Here is an 18361-nt window from a genome sequence, read left to right on the forward strand (position 1 = left end):
TAGGTTGATTAGATAATTGTTTATGAGAACAATTGATGAGTCTGGTTATATCACTCATGTGAATTAGACAATTATTTATGAGAACAATTGACGAGTTTGATTATATTACTCCACGAGAATAACTGATGAGTTATAATGTAATATGTTATATATATATATGAACTGTTTTTCATATCTGAGTGTAATATTCTGAGTAAGTCCACGCCGTCAATGAATTTACGTTCATTAGATGTCTTACTCTCTCTATTTCTCTTCTTTTCTATTGCTTGCTTTTTGGACGTGTACTCGTCAGGTAGACAGCTGTACTCGGATTTGGAGCTACTCATCCGTGACGTTCCAGGAGGGGGCATGAGGAATTGAGGAAGAGGCAATACCCTATCTTTGGAGTTAGCCACTAGGAGTTGCTTATCATTTTGTGACTTTTGAAGCAAGGACGGCTTCAGCTTGTTCATGCCTTTGTTTAGTGTTTGTTGGCGATGATTAGTATTTCCGCCCTTTCTTTTGGATTTGGTATATGTTAGTGGCGTTGTAGTTTCCGCCTTTGTTGATTTAGTTTGTATGAACTAAAGATGACTTAACTATTTATATGAATTGTGTTATTCAGGAAATTGTGAATCAGGGTAAGTTATCATTCGATAACGATAAGTTGATTTTCCGCATTTGAGTTACTTAAAGTGATGTCTCAGAAAAGGAAGGTTTTAAAAAGGAAACAATTTTATACAACCTCTTTATCCGAAGAAAAAAAATTTACCCATTTTTCCGCAATGTTTTTTAGAAGTATTTTTCGGGGCGTTACAATTATTATTTTATTTTAATATATAAATATTATTCTATTGTTCACTTTTAACTATGAATATTACTTATCACTTTCTTCTCGATTAATTTATATTTTGACGATGATTTCTTACTTTCATCAACCCTAACTAATATACCAACAAAAGTTGGTCTAGTGATGTAATGTCTCACTGGATGCTCAGGGTTGAGAGTTTGATTCTTGGAGCAACACTTGTTGGGAGGGACAACCACGAATCCCGAAATAGATTAATTTCTTACCCAAAAAGACGAGGAAACACTATTGGTAGTACAAAAAGAAATCCTAACTAACATGCATTATTGCTACTATTATGAGTTTGATGACAACATTTTCTTATTGACATGTTAGAAATTTAATATCATCTTTATGTGTTGACTAATTTCACCAATAAATAAAGTTTAATGAATAATCAGGAAGAAAAAATACTTAATATTATCTACTTACAAAACCTAAAGTTTGTGAAGGTTGTATGCACTTTTCCTGATTATATCTAACATTTTTTTCTTTTTTTATACTACAAGCAACTCATGATTTATATGTGTATATCACAACATTAGGTATTTCATACTATGAAAATAATGTAATTACATTGACATCTCTTGTGAAATGTGAATGAATTGTTGTAAAAAATATGAGTATTGAATGTAATTAAGTTATACTTGCTCAAAACAAATATTTTCAAGAGAAAAAAAATTGCCATCATATGATACATCATTTATATTTACTTATTATTGACTCTTATAAAAAAAATAATTGAAATGAATCGTGAATAATATAATGTATATCTAAATCTTTATACTAAGTTATATAAATTTCACATTCTTTTTTTCATTTACTAATACACAAAAGTTGTATAAGGCAAGATTAAACGACAACTACCAACTCTTTGAAAGAAAGGTTGAATAGGAAAAGAACACTCCCACCCGAGTCCATTAAAGTATATTCGCACATTGCACGTTTGATACTCTTAAAAAATTCCTGATCTGATCCCGAAGGATGCCTCATCCAACCAAAACTTAAAAACGCAACAATAATAAATCCCAAAGAATGAGGAATTTGGATCTATTCTTTTCCAATCACAATTCACAAATTCTAATAAAACAATTACAACACGACATGATAGATATCTTCGGTCTTAAAATGTTTATTATTTTACGTGTCAATATTTATGATTGATCAAAAAAATATTTAATAATTTAAATATTTTTTTAAACTGATCATATATAATGATACATAGAATGATACAATTTTGCGAGACCGCTTCCTATTAGACATGGGCTTTGCTATCAACATGTGGTCCCATTCATACCCTCCACCATCCCATGACAGCACAATCTTAGCTCACTCACCAACTATATGGTCATTGATATTATTGACACTTTAAAGCATTTTTTTAATATTTATATGAATTTAATATGTATATACTGATAGCGTAAGTATTTTTTATATTATCAACAAATTTTTCACAATTAATTTATTAATTACTATTGACTCTCAAATAAAAATAATAAAAATCAATGATGAATGATATATTGACAGTATAAAAAAATTTACACTGTCAATATAGATTTTAAAATCTATTTATATATCAAACGATAATGGTTAAGGCATAAAGGATCATACATTGTATAAAATACTTTTATATTATAAAATATATATTCAATTTCTTTAATTTACATGAATGATATTAGTTTAGTATGTTTGGAAGGAACGGGGATAGTCTGTCCCGGTGTCCTTGACCAATCAGTATTTGCAAACAAATGAAAAATAATCATTCAATTTAATTTAATTTTATAAAAATAATTTACTAAATACATATATCTAAATACAAGTGGCTAAGACAGGATTGAGGACACCAATTTGAGACAGGTGATCCTCATCCGTTTGGAAGAATCCATTACTATGCCTAGACTATGACATTACACTAATTTTTTCAATGATTCAGAACTACATTTATTTTTAAATTACAAAATTTTAAATACCTTTTTCCTGGCACATATAGATTCCAATTGGTTTGGAATGTATTACACAATACAATGTTAGTACAAAGTAATTAATTGGAAAACAACGACGTTAGTTTAAGGAATAAATATTATTTTTCTTTTTGGTGCTTGGAATGTTTGGTTATGTTGTCTTCATATGGTGGTGAATAAATTCACCGAGTGATCTGGCAGGCAAATGATAGTAGTGAAATATCAATGAGTGGTTATTTATTTGATGGGTGCATTATCGGTATCATATAACCAATTTATTTGGTATAATTAATTATGATCTTAAAATTATATTATTAAAATAGAAAACATATATTGATAATATATAAAATTTATATATTATATATTATATATTATCACTATAGTGTATAGATGTTACTGAGTTGTCATTAAATTGGCACCACTTGTAGCACCGACATAACTAACTGTCTAGGTGTAAACATCATGGTGGTAGAGAAATAGTATGCTAATGAATGATGATATATACTTAGAATAATCATGGTTTGCATTTATGCTATGCACATCTTTTCATTCTTTTCCCCCAATATAATAACATACCGTGAATTTTATACAAAGACTTGTGACACATGAACAAGTAAAATATCATTTTGTAACATATGATATTTTCTTATAAGTAGAAGGGTTAATATGATAATATATTATTTTTCTTAACAACTATTAATTGAATAATAAAAATTCTCATTTACATATATAACTCTTGAGTGTGAAATTAATGGAGTGGACCTCAAATGAAGATTCAATGAACACGAGTTGAAAGTTGGTACCATTTATTTTTTATTTATATACATTGTGCTGCATTAATCATTATATAGGAATTGAAATGAATTATTTGCTCTCACTTTCATTTTCTTTCCACTTATGAAAGAAAAAGACCATTCCCGTTAAATATATTCATGACAATATATTTAAGGGCCATTCTCACTTGAGTGCCAATATAATTGGTGGTAGGCCTTAACGTAAATGTGTGATTTGGTTCATTGCAACTGTATGACAACGAAATATCATCGACCAGAGTTTTGTTTGAAGAAGGAAAGGTTATCCATCAAAATAAATAATATCACCATAAATATGTTATCACATTATTATATAAAATTATTGATTCAAGTTAAGAGGTTTTATTATTCATATTTAATAATAATAACAAACTACATTTTAAAATAAGGTAGTGTTTCTATATAGGTTGGTAGAACTCAACGTAATTCATCAATAATATGTTGATCTAGTGGTATAAAGCTCTATTAAATTTTCAAGATGATTAAAAGGTCAATGATTTGATTATGGATGATGACGCTTTTTGGAGGGATCTCCACATACCCTGAAAAAGATTAGTTATTTACTAAAAAAGACAAGAGGATACATTGAATACATAAAAAAACTCAGTGTAATTCAACTTCAAATAAAAGAAATTTAATTTCTAAAATCTAAACTCATTATAACTATGTTTGCCACAGAAAATAAATAAGTGCTTAAAACAACATACACATTCTAGTATAATGACCAGCTCCTCATCAATTTCAATATGAATAACAAATTAAAGGATTTAATTAACTAAAGAATATAAAAATAAAAGCTGTGGAACAAAAAATGAGACTAAGTAGTAGAAAGGACAAGCCTTGGTTAAGTCTTGCACACCCAGCTTTTAAGTATAGCCTAGTTCCTTAGCACCTGGCATATTTGATCGAGATTTTGAACCAAAACATATATAATGTTTTAAACAATTCTTTATTTATGATTTAATTTCTGAGTTGAATTTCAGGATCAATTTTAACAATTTATTGCTTGTGAGCATGAAAAGATGGTTAATAATTTATCAAAAACTTTCTCTATTAAAAAACAAATGTAAAAAGTGGCTTCAATCTACTTATAGTTTCCAGAACAGCAATGACGATCAATAACATATCAACATTAAGCATGAAATAAACTTGGTCGTTAAATAAAATTGGCACCATTTTATGTGTTGATACTTGATAGCATGCAATGCTCAAGTATTAAAAGCCAGATGCAGTACCTTTTTTAGTTTAAAGTGTAATTAAATCCTATTTTAGGTTTTTGTTTGGGTTACATTTTCTTCTTTTTTTGTATCTTAGCTTTATACCTATTATTTAAAATATTTTGTTGCCAGTTTTATTATTTTAACGAGTTATTCATATTCACGTAAGTTAAATATAAATAGTATAAATGAAGTTATGAAATTAATTAGTCATATGAATATCTGGTAATAAAATACTATGCCACTTGACTTTAAACATTTTCTTATAAAAAATACTGCCAAGAAAAAATGTATCTTATTATCTCGACGTGGAATACATAACTTGGTTGAGTTGTTTCTTTTATTTTTTAAGGAATGACACGAAGAGATCATAAAAGAAAATGAGAAAATGTCATTATACGTTTTTTGAAACCAAAGTTTACACCACTCATATTTTATATTTCATAGTTTAATCAATTGAATAAAAGAAAATTTTAAATGAATGAGTAATTTTGTTATACAATTTAATACAACTTATTAATGGGTGATGGGGTTGATGGTTATTTGGTCTTTACGCTATAATTTTGACCATGAAACTCCAGCTGAATACTAAAAAAGAAAAGATACTATGTTAGATTTAACTCATTTAAATCGTTTTTTCAAATCATTAATTTCATATACAATTAATAATTATCTATAAATATATAATTATATATAAATGTAAAATTATATATAATTAATAATTATATTGAAATATTATATATTCATTTTTTTTGGATAAGATTAAAACAAAACACTAAAGTAATATATCATTTTTTTATTTCAAGTGAATTGTTCACTTTACTTTCTAAATTATTTCAGTTTAACCAAAATTAATACAGACTAACATGAATTTTTGTAATTTAAACAATTCAACACCTTTTAATTAAAGTTATAAATCAGAACCATTTTTAAATTTGATTAGAGGTTTGACCACTCTATCCATTTCTCACAACATTAATTTTTACAACAAAGGGATAATAATTCCACTCAATATCACCCCTCTTTATGTTGTGTCGCCACGTATAATTTGATACTTGTATGGAAAGAAAATATATGAGAAAGGAATTATTCCTTATTTCTAATTCTACCATTAAATTTCAATTCATTTTTATTAATTAATCTACTTAAACTTCGAAACTATTCCTTTTTAAGTCACCACTCCTTGAAATAAGAAATAGTTGATTAATTGATTCAAAATGAAAGTAGATTAAAATTCAAATAGAGAATTTAAGTTATTCCATATTCATATTTAATTATTCTCTTATAATACAATATTGATTCATTATTTTAAACTTCTTAGTAAAACTAGCATTTTCATAGGACTCTGTACATAAAAGTTATTATCCTAAGTTAATCCTGATATACATAAAGTTATACACTACACCTGCACACATTTTTTTTCTGATTAAAAACTACATAATAATATATATCATAATATTTAAATATATTATTTTTTACTAACTATAAAAAATTAGTATATTTTATCTTATATTATTTCCAATGATATTATTGATATTTAAAAAATATATTGTTTTTCTCTTCTTCTTTTTTATCCGATCAAACAAACCAAAGACATAAGAAAACGCATATTTCTCATCATTTTCTTTTACTTTTTTGTGCACCTAACAATAGAAAAATCTACTATATTTCTCACCTCTTTCTTTCCTCAAAGTGTCTTTCTCACATCTTTCTCTCTATTCATTTTCTTTTCTTAACTAAAGAGAGTAGAATTATAATGGATTTTTATGTTATTTTGTTTTAAATATAAAAAAGACAAAAGAAAGATCTATCAACCATTTCTTCTCTTTTCTCTCTACTCAAGAGGAGAAACAAAATATATGGATACCACTATCCTCTTCTCTCTCTTCCCATGCTCTATTCTAAACTATGAGAGAAAGAGAATATTTATCTTTAACTTCTCTCTACTCATCTTTTTTTTCTCTCCTTTTATATTTTATCAAAGTCAATATATAGAAAAACTTGTATGAGTATATATTTATATAAAAATAACCAATAAACAATAAATACTGATAACATATTAAAAAATTAGCTCTAAATAATTATTTTAGATAACACCAAAAAAATCACTGATATCTAAATATGATGTATTGAATATGTTTTCTCACAAAATTCCACATATATTTTATTAGTCTTTTTAAGTAATTACATAAAATTAGTAAATAAATAAGTTACTTTGGTTATTTGGGAAAATAATTCTATCTATTTTATTATATATTTCCCCATCATATTTTAATTATAATTTTAAGATAATATATATAAGTTGGGTTAATTATCAAAGGTGATAAGTAAAGCATAAAATAATATATTTTGAATAAATATTATTCCAATTTCAAAGAACTTGTTCCGGTAATTTGTGTATAATAATAAGATAAAATGACCAGAAAATAATGAATATTTATTGATTTCCTAAAATTACACATAATAGAAAGACTATTAAAGTAACAATTAAAGTAGGTAGCATGTAATATATACAATAATAATATATCAAAATATATGTACTAATAATATAAAAGACTTTTACGATGTCCTATATTATCGGTCATTTATTTTTAATCATTAATTATTAAATATAAGTATTAAGTAATACAAATAAATGTATGTATTATATTATATGTTTATAAATATTTCCATTAATAATACATAAATATTACACTCATATTTGACTTGTATTGCAATCAATGAATACTAATTTGAATATATATTTTTGCGGGACCAAATTATTACCCCCATCATTTTTTCAAAAGACTACAGAGTATATTCACTAAACTTAATATTACAAAACAATATTGAAATAAGTAAACTATACATACTAACTAAAATAGAATAAAAAAACAAAATAGAAAATAGAAAGTTTATCATCGGTGGTAAATTGGTAATGATGAATTTAATTGTAGTTAGGATTAAAATAGGACATGACAATATTATATTTAAAAAGAACTCTAATAGTCCTCATTATAATATAATTTAAACTAAATTGCACATATCAATAAAACTAATTACCTTTGTTGCCTAAAATGATGATAATACTATCAAAAACTGCATTTAAAAAATAGTCAATTCAAAATAAAAGCAACCCAACATAAAATTGAGGTCACTTGTTACTTATTTTTTTATAAATAAAAGTTGAATTTATAATTTCCTAGTGTGTCACCAATATTTCATGTATGTCAATCCATCATATATAGTGTATGAGTATAAAAAATGTAATATATAAACTAAATAAACAATGTAGATTTAAGAAGATAAAGATTATTAGAGAGTTCTTAGATATTTTTTTATGTGATATTGTGTGTTATTCTTGAGTTGAGAAAGATAGAAGATAAAGATAGGAGAAAATATGAAAAAAAAGTAATGATGTATTCATGAAAAAATAAAAGCATTATATGAAAGTTTTTATTAGTTATTAACGAGAGATATTAAAAATAATAAAATATAAAAATTATGTCATACATCTTATATTAACTTTATTAATAATCTGGATATTGGTTGGTAATAAAATAGTTTATAAAAAGGAATTTTAAAATCTTCTATAACATATTTTATAATAAAATAGAGTAAAATACTCTACTACATAATCAATGTCTGAATTACTAACTTTAATGAAATACATATAAGGATTAAGAAGATAAGAATGTAATTAAAATAATAAAACTTTATTTGGACAGTTAATATGAATAAGGAATTTGAGCAATTATAAAATAGGTGAGAATTGAGAAATGTTGTGTACTTGGAATCAGATCTGGCATAATTAGGAAATTCCTATCAATCTCATATTTTTTGGTGAATATAATATATTTTCAACCACACAAGTTCTTATTCATCTCAACCATATCATTCATATTATAAATATATATATAAAACCCTTACTCCACTCAAATCACTTCATTCTCGTTTCTCATTCATTCATTCTCTTTTCTTTCTTTTGCACTGAAAGAGAGAAAATTTAAGCAATGGGTGCAACCATTCTCCCAGATCTCGGAACCGAGATTTTGATCCCTATTTGCGCTGTTATTGGAATCGTTTTCGCACTTTTCCAATGGTTTATTGTCTCTAAAGTTAAGGTCACTGCTTCTAGAGAGAGTTCTCCCAACGTTGCTAGTAAGAATGGCTACAACGAATACCTTATTGAAGAAGAGGAAGGTGTTAATGATCACAACGTTGTTGCCAAATGCGCCGAAATTCAAAATGCTATCTCTGAAGGTCTATATTTTTTTCTCTGTATCTCTAAAAATTGAAACTTTGTTCTTTGTTGTTGTTTGTTTTATTGAAAAGTTTGTGTTTTTGGGATTTTTAGATCAACCCATGAGTTCAGATATTTGTATTTCTCTCCTAACTTTTAAAAAAATAGTTAAGGAATTGAAATTATCATGGAAGTGTAGATTTGAATTTTGTGGGTAGATCTCGGTATGTGTTTTTTTGTGGTTCGGCATGGCTTGTTTGAATTTTGATTTGAGAGCTTTTAATTTGAAATTTTATGTTTAAGGTGAACCTTATCAGGTTGGAAAGTAGGTTTTTTTGCAACCTTTGTACTTGGACTTGGTTGTTTGGTACTGTGTAACCGAGTGTAATTTTTAACTTCGCTCTGTTTTATTTCATATAATTTTTTAAATTTCAAGAAATTTGAAACGTTTTTTACCTAGCTAGACTTGACATGAATTGAACACTATATTATTTTTTAATCATTAAAAGATTGTCATTGGTTGTGGAATTTGGACCCACACTTCCAAATTTTACAGTAATTTGCAATGAAAACTACTTTCATTATTTTTTGTGCTTTTTTCCTCTGGTACTCTTATGCTATGTCCTTTGCTTCACAACATTATTTTACATCACAGCATAGTTGTGGAAAATGACTCAATACATATAGTTTGATGATAAGTTTCTATTACAAAGTTAAACGTTTTTTACATTCCATATCGTCTTTGATCTTTCGTTTTGAGCAGAGTATATGTGGTGTTTACTTGTCTGTTGGTTTGGGTTGGGTGGTTTCCGATCCTTTGTGTGAGACTTGAATTTCCAAGATATTGCCATTTCAGAGATAAAAGGGGTACACTGGTTAATTTTTGGAGCTCGTTGTCCCCTTTTCTAGATGGGTGCACTTTTCACACTTTCCTTGTGTCCTTCCCTATAAGTATGCAAGATATAGCCTACAATAATCTCTAATTTTCTTCATAAAACTTAACCTTATTAACTGATGTATTGATATTTGTTTCTCATAACCTATTAGCTTTATTCAGTTTATATTTAAAATTAACAGTTTAACATCTTGGTACTAGTTCAACTTACAATCATTGCTTGGTAACATCTTGACTGACTTATTTGTTTTTGAACATTAACAGGTGCAACATCGTTCCTTTTTACCGAATATAGATATGTGGGAATCTTCATGGTGTTTTTTGCTGTCCTGATATTCATTTTCCTTGGCTCTGTGGAAGGATTCAGCACAAGCCACCACCCTTGCACCTACGATCAAACTAAGATCTGTAAGCCAGCTCTTGCCACCGCCCTTTTCAGCACCATAGCATTCCTGCTCGGTGGCATCACATCAGTAATTTCTGGTTTCCTTGGAATGAAAATTGCAACTTATGCTAATGCAAGAACCACATTGGAAGCTAGAAAGAGTGTTGGGAAGGCATTCATAGTAGCATTTAGATCTGGTGCAGTTATGGGATTTCTCCTTGCTGCAAACGGTCTTTTGGTTCTATACATTACCATCAACCTGTTCAAGATTTACTACGGTGACGACTGGGGTGGTCTTTTTGAGGCCATCACTGGTTATGGTCTTGGTGGTTCTTCCATGGCACTTTTTGGAAGAGTTGGTGGAGGTATCTACACTAAGGCTGCTGATGTTGGTGCTGATCTTGTTGGCAAGGTTGAAAGGAACATTCCCGAGGATGACCCTAGAAATCCAGCTGTAAGAATAATACCCTGAAAATAGTTGCCTTTTGGTTTAAAATATTTCTTTGTCAATCCTTTCTTATATGTAGTGGGTGAACCTCAGCGCAACGGTAAAGTTGCTTGCCTTGTGACTTGGTGGTCACGGGTTCAAATCCTGGAAACAACCTCTTCACTTGCGAGGGCAAGGCTGTGTACATCCATCATCCCCATACCCCATTATGTGGGAGCCTTGTGCACTGGGTTGCCCTTTTTTAATCCTTTCTTATGTCTGAAAAAATCATTGCACACTCAGGTGATTGCTGATAATGTTGGTGACAATGTTGGTGACATTGCTGGCATGGGTTCTGATCTTTTTGGTTCATATGCTGAGGCATCTTGTGCTGCTCTCGTCGTTGCTTCCATCTCTTCTTTTGGGGTGAATCACGAGTTGACTGCTATGTTATACCCTCTTACTATCAGTTCTGTGGGTATCCTCGTTTGCTTGCTTACCACCTTATTTGCAACCGACTTTTTTGAGATCAAGGCTGTTAAGGAAATTGAACCAGCATTGAAAAAACAGCTCATCATTTCCACTGTGTTTATGACTGTTGGGATTGCAATTGTTAGTTGGATTGCACTCCCATCTTCATTTACTATCTTCAATTTTGGAGTGCAGAAAGATGTCAAGAACTGGTAAGTCTCATTAGCTTCAGTTAGGATTCACTTTTCCAGTGAAGCAACCATTCAATGTTGTCCTATTGCCTATTAGTTAAAGAATGAATGATATTTTATCCTATATTAGGACTCATGAGATTATTTTTGGTTTGCAGGCAGCTATTCCTGTGTGTAGCTGTTGGTCTTTGGGCAGGGCTTATTATAGGATTTGTAACTGAGTACTATACCAGCAATGCATATAGGTAACAGTTTTGTATCATATTCTGCATTTTTGCTTGTGCATCATTACATTTGACCCTGACTTAACCTTTTCGATCTGCTGTTGCAGCCCTGTGCAAGATGTTGCAGACTCCTGTAGGACCGGTGCTGCTACTAATGTTATCTTTGGCCTTGCCTTGGGATACAAATCTGTCATTATTCCAATTTTTGCCATTGCAGTTAGTATTTTTGTTAGTTTCAGCTTTGCTGCGATGTATGGAGTTGCTGTTGCTGCACTCGGGATGTTGAGTACCATAGCCACTGGATTGGCCATTGATGCATATGGTCCAATCAGTGACAATGCTGGAGGTATTGCTGAGATGGCTGGGATGAGTCACAGAATCCGAGAGAGGACTGATGCTCTTGATGCTGCAGGAAACACAACTGCTGCTATTGGAAAGGTTTGGATTTTCTTTATTGTTCATTCACTTTCAATCTTATTCTTGACGTTTATTGTAGCACCACTTATCCTGGTAGATGTCTGATATCTCATTAATCTCTTAGGGGTTTGCCATTGGTTCCGCTGCCCTTGTGTCTTTGGCCCTCTTTGGTGCCTTTGCGAGCCGAGCTTCTATTACAACAGTTGATGTGTTGACTCCAAAGGTTTTTATTGGTCTAATTGTTGGTGCCATGCTTCCTTACTGGTTTTCTGCCATGACCATGAAAAGTGTTGGAAAAGCTGCTCTGAAGATGGTTGAGGAAGTACGTAGGCAGTTCAATACCATTCCGGGCTTGATGGAGGGAACTGCTAAGCCTGACTATGCTACATGTGTCAAGATCTCCACCGATGCTTCCATTAAAGAAATGATACCACCTGGTGCTCTTGTGATGCTTACTCCCCTTATTGTTGGCATCCTTTTTGGTGTAGAAACACTTTCTGGTGTCCTTGCTGGATCTCTGGTGTCTGGTGTACAGGTAATGTTAATAGACCCCGAATTATCAAGTGCGTGATTGGTTGCATGATTGAACCATCTAAAATCAAACCTGAAGATCTAAGCATGATTTGGAATTCATGTTTGCTAGCATGTTTGACAATTATATAGCAAAATTGATTTGCCATAACCGGATGTGATAAAAATAGCTTTTGTTATTGGGTTGAAACTTATACTGAGTTTTACTGCAAACTTATTTTTAGAATGAAAGCATTAAAATATTAAACATTTACTTCAAACTCTATTTTGAAAAATCAAGTTTGTTTCACTAATGCTCAACAAAGCATAGGTTGTTGTTTGTTGCCTTAGTATCTTTTATTGGCTGCTTGATTTACACTTTTTCTGTACCATGTTTTCAGATTGCTATCTCTGCATCCAACACTGGTGGTGCTTGGGATAATGCCAAGAAGTACATTGAGGTAAACATTTCATTACGTTGTATATGATTAATTGCTTGAGCATAATATCTATCCACTGCCATTGTAAAGATTTATACACGATCACTACATTATCCACCGTTTATTTGTATTACTCTTTTGAAGAGTCGATGATGATTAAATATTTCGCGTAACAGGCTGGTGCATCCGAGCATGCAAGAAGCCTTGGTCCAAAAGGGTCAGATCCACACAAAGCAGCTGTTATTGGTGACACCATTGGAGACCCTCTTAAGGATACTTCTGGACCATCACTTAACATCCTCATCAAGCTTATGGCTGTTGAATCTCTTGTGTTTGCACCTTTCTTTGCTACACATGGTGGCTTACTTTTCAAGTATCTTCAATAGAAAAGAACATCAATGTTCCATCAATTTCCTAGAATGATTCAGCAAACAAAAAATCACCACCCTTCTACCATGCCTTTTCTTTATCACTAGTTTTTTTCCTCATTATTTTTAGTTGAGATAATTATGCTGAACCTGCAGAGAAAATTTTCCTTGTAAAAGGGTGGATGATAATGGTTTTGGCTACCATTGTTCCTTGGTTTTATCATTATGTTAAACATGGGAATAATATGATCACTTTCTTAATTTTTCCCTTCACTTGACCCAATCATATTGCATTTTTTGTTAATTTGCAAATCTACAATGCTTTTACCATTGTAATAGGAGGTTTTGTTGTCTTTTATCACAACAATCTCAAACTACAACGAACTTCAAGATATGTGGTACTATATAACCAAAGCTACTATTAACATTATATTTCTTAAAATTTTAAATCAATATTTATTTTTAATTTAGAATGAAATATATTATTAATATAACTATGGGTACAATTATTTATTCCATATGTGGAAAAATATTTTCAAATTAAAAAATTAATAATTAATTTTATTTTTGACCAATCACAACTAATGGTACATGTACACGATTTTATAAATCATTATATGTGTATCCCTATTTGTACCATCAATCTTCTCCAAATTGACCAGTACCCTCATATGGTTGGTGCTTGCCAGCAATAAACCGCAGTTTTTCTGAGCTAAACTGATCCATGGTTCAATCATTGATTATTCTCAACACACACTAGAAATTAAAGAAATTGGATCCTTTGACAAAGAAATGATAGCATAGATAAATATCTATGTACATTATTGTGTTGCTGTAGTTTATTTTATATTTTTAATAGATGATGAAAATGTACTGGAGTGTTGTAAATCTTGGAAAGTGAAGAATCTGTTGTATTATTCTTACCAACTTCTGGTGTACCAATCCTTGGAGTTCATATCTCAACCATACAAATCACCAGCAATTTAAATCATTGACATTTCACCAAACTTTTGATACAATATTTATTTGTTTTTAGTTTATTTTTCTCTGACAATGTTGGTGTTTGGTGAGGCCAAATGGTCATGGATGATGTATACATACCTCCAGACTGATTTATTTGGTCGCATTTATTAAATTGTTTCCATTAGGCAAGCAATTAAGCATCGATAACAACAACAAAACCTTAATCTCGTTACGGAAAATGAAATAATTAAACATCAAGCGTGTAAAAGAAATGAAAATAACTCATGAAATGAATCAAATGTCGCATTCAAATTATAAAATTTAGAACTTTGTCATTATAACTGAATGGTACACATTGTGAACCAAATGAAACCAATTAAAATTCTAATGCTTTAGGCCCCACCCAAAGAAAAAATAATAACAGAACTATGACAGCAATTGAAAAATTACACATTTTTCATGTACTTTATCTCTTATATATTATATCACCAAGTGAAACCAATTCTCAGTTTCACATAGTGTGGCACACTGTTATTGAGTTAGGTGCAAGCTGGAAGAATAATATCTTGTATATGTGCAAATACAACAGAAAGAGGACCAACTACTATTGGCTTTGATGGATCTACATATAGAGGCTTCAAAGGAGGAATATCACCATATTTGTTTACACTTAAAATGTTACCATTTAGTAACATGACTTGGCTATGTAAGTTCTGACTCTTCGTTGTTAAATGGTACTCTTCTCTAAATTTTTCGCGACCGTAAGGTACCTTAGCAAATCTCAAGGCCAGTTTGGCTTGAACACTGGTGCTATTGCCCAAGTTGAGTAGTAGTATTGTGATTCCTTGCTGTAACAAGAGTATCAAATTAGATTTCACAAGTAGAAATGTCTAACTATATAAGCATACTGATAGAAAAGTTCACTCACAGATTGTTTTGCACAGTGTGCATAAGCTCTGATCTTCTTTGTCCCGTAGAAGCTAGTTGCGAGGACTCGTCGTCCCATGAGTCGATGCCATAGAAGAGCACTGTAAGAAGGGGAAACAGTGAAACAAACATAAATGATAAACCACTGAAATGTTATAAACTTTTAATAAATCAATCTACTTCAAATGAGACCCCCTTAAGAAAAACCTTATGTTCTATTAGGAATGGGATCCATTCCAAAGTGACAAGCATAATTAATGAAACAAATATCAATATATTTCAGCTCAGGTACAATGATGAATGATGTTGTACCAAATAATTATGCTGCTCATTCTTAAAATGTGAAATTCAAAATTTAGTACCTATAGTAATCTGGATTTGGCATGAAAGTACTAGTATTCAATAAACCATAGTTTCCTCCAATCAAAGTTTGTCTGCAATAGGTTCTAGTGTCATAGGTAGCTGACATGCCAAGTTGATCCAAATACCTGTGTTGTGTATATATGATAACATTAGAGAAAAAACACGTATAAGGAACCCTGTACTTATATATTTATGGGAATTACACTAACCAGAAGCTGTAGACAAATGCATCAGACACAAGATGATGGCCACTATTGTAAGCTCCTCCTGCCTCACCAACCCATGCTGTTGCTGAGGTTGCCGAACTTCGAAGTATGTTTTTGAGGCCGTTGAATGTGCTAGCCTCTCCATTGAGATATGAAGGATCGAGAATTTTTTCAGTTATGTGTTCATCAACTCCTGTATTTGGGATAAAGTAAGTTTTAGTTATAATCAAATTTATGGAAATTGGAGAAATAAAATGTAATAATATATCTTGATTAGTTGAAGTTACCTGGACCAAGGTTATAAATGTGGTGAGTGACCACATCCACAGATTTACCCGCTTTGGTTACAAATTCTTTGAACCAAGTTGCATCAAAGAAGCCTCCAGGTGAAATAAGTAGTGGCTTAGGCTCAATCCCCTTGTATGCATTTTGAATGATGAGTCGTAAAGAAGCAACATCGGAAACATATTGATCTGCAGAAACACTTGTTCCAATTCCATTCCCACATAATTCATTGCCTGCCCATGAAAAATAGCTCATTATAGTTAGTCCACATACATAGACCCTCAAGCAAGAAGGATTATGTTCTTTATGGCTTCATATACAGCATCACAATTACTTCTATAGAGGAAAAATTGCCATTTTTGTTTCTTCTAACTAAAAGTATTTGATAATTACAAAGATGGTTATTAATTTCAGAAAGTCCTGGCTTGTGATAAAGATAAAGATAGCCTTAAGATTAACATAAAAAATTTAGTCTCATTGTGCCAGTGTCACTTGCTATTTTGGCATTTGTAGTAAGAGCAGCATATATATGCTTACCAAGTTCCCAACCATGAATGATGTAGTTCTTTTTTACGGTATAACGTATAAATGATTCGGCATTGGAGTAGTCCCAAGGCCCAACTGCAGAACCAGATTGTATAGACTTTCCAGCAAGAGCATTCAATCCAAATATAATCTTAGCCCTGAAATATACCTATTATTAATGTTAAACTTGTCAAAAAACAATTGTTAATTTGCCATATTAACAAGATGAACATGTTTAGTCCTTACTCCTTATACACAATTAGAGGCAAAGGCCAATGTAAAAAATTAAAAGGGGACTGATTTTTACCCTGCTTTTTTGAAAAAGCTGTTTAGCTCATCCCATCTATGCAAGGGTAAGCACCCTTTAGTGAAACCAAACATTTCACTAGTGTTCCAAACAAAAGGAGTACATGGATGGTGATAATCTTCAGTACCATATGTGACCTTATCTTGCAAAGTTCCTCCTAATCTAATTTTCAAGGGTGAAAATGCTGCACAACATCAGAAGCAATGATATCTTAAATAAGTTCTCAAAAAATTATTAATTGTTCAATAGTTGATGTAAAAGATAGAGAAATGTGAATACAATCTTACCTTTTACTGCATTTAACAAAATTTTGTTGTTGAGGTCCTGCATGATATGAAAATTATAAGATGTAAATTCTCTCCTACCTTTGTGTATAAGATTCTTAAGGTTTGAATAAAAGTTATGACATTATTCAACCTTCAATAATTAATTAATTCAGTAATTAAGAGGAAAAGATACTAATTTATTCTCCTCATACAATGAGTAGATAATGACATTAAAACAAAAAAATTGTTTTTACATGTTATTTTGCAAATGAGCTAAAGGATCTTAAACATGCATTTCAGATTCAAGCATCATTCATTCCGACAAGGAAAAACACCAAGCACTGAATAATATCTTAGACAGAAGAATCTCATGGTGTTACTTTCCTGCAGTGGCACATTTAAAATATATAAAAAAAACAAAAAACTTGTTTACAGATTCAGAAACCATAGCAGAAAAAGGAAAGTGAGAATACCAGATTAAGAAGAGAAGCAAGACCCCAACTACATCTTCCATAGTCACATTTCTGAGGTGGCCACCAATCCAAAGTGGCACACACAAAATCATCATCAATCTTTCCAATAAAAGATTTCCCATGAATAAAAACAAAACCTTTCTCTATTGCATCTCCTCTTCTTTCACCATTCACAGCATTCACTACAATGAAGCTGAAGCATACAAAATAGTAGATCCATGAATACCAACCCAGAAGCCTTATTTGAGAACCCATTTTCCTGAATAAGACAAAGTCAAGATCTTTGTTACATAAATGATAAATGGGTAGCTTGTACCTAGGATGAAGAAGCTATAGAGATGAAAGAGTTTAAGGTTGTTTTACTGCAAACTCTGCAGACATAAATACAAAGAAATGGAATATTGTGTGAAACAAGTTATTATTGAAACTATAGAAATACACACTTGATGAAAACACACTTCAATTCACGTGTACATTACAGACTATTTATAATTATATTGTCTCTCCCTCCACCTTCGCCTCCTCAGTTATCGGTTTAGAAAAGGTAATCATAATCTCATAGAATATTTTAGACTTATGTTTATGTAATTAAATAATTAATGCATGATTAAATTAAGTATTTTGTTTTTAGTATAAAAGTATTTTTGCTAGTTATCTGGTTGGATAAATAAATTTTGATG

At 30.6% G+C, this 18361-nt stretch overlaps 2 protein-coding genes across 3 annotated transcripts; one reads left to right on the forward strand and one right to left on the reverse strand.

The window, feature by feature from the left end:
* Window positions 8732-13627, forward strand: LOC109346005 (pyrophosphate-energized vacuolar membrane proton pump-like). Its single transcript, XM_019585346.1, has 8 exons — window positions 8732-9058; window positions 10198-10772; window positions 11049-11428; window positions 11566-11652; window positions 11739-12069; window positions 12173-12583; window positions 12960-13019; window positions 13175-13627. Exons 1-8 carry the CDS (start codon window positions 8809-8811, stop codon window positions 13382-13384), a joined length of 2304 nt encoding a protein of 767 aa, XP_019440891.1. The 5' UTR covers window positions 8732-8808; the 3' UTR covers window positions 13385-13627.
* LOC109346015 (heparanase-like protein 3) lies at window positions 14620-18138 on the reverse strand. Of its 2 annotated transcripts, XM_019585366.1 has the most exons (10): window positions 17997-18138; window positions 17682-17938; window positions 17230-17266; window positions 16943-17126; window positions 16648-16793; window positions 16113-16343; window positions 15829-16018; window positions 15619-15744; window positions 15258-15357; window positions 14620-15177 (listed from the first exon to the last, which is right to left on the reverse strand). In XM_019585366.1, exons 2-10 carry the CDS (start codon window positions 17934-17936, stop codon window positions 14869-14871), a joined length of 1578 nt encoding a protein of 525 aa, XP_019440911.1. In that variant the 5' UTR covers window positions 17937-17938; window positions 17997-18138; the 3' UTR covers window positions 14620-14868. The 2 variants fall into 2 exon arrangements, with proteins under 2 accessions (XP_019440911.1, XP_019440902.1); XM_019585357.1 differs by having other exon boundaries at window positions 17682-18137.

The sequence above is a fragment of the Lupinus angustifolius genome, chromosome LG01, assembly GCF_001865875.1.
Source record: "Lupinus angustifolius cultivar Tanjil chromosome LG01, LupAngTanjil_v1.0, whole genome shotgun sequence".
NCBI lineage: Eukaryota > Viridiplantae > Streptophyta > Magnoliopsida > Fabales > Fabaceae > Lupinus > Lupinus angustifolius.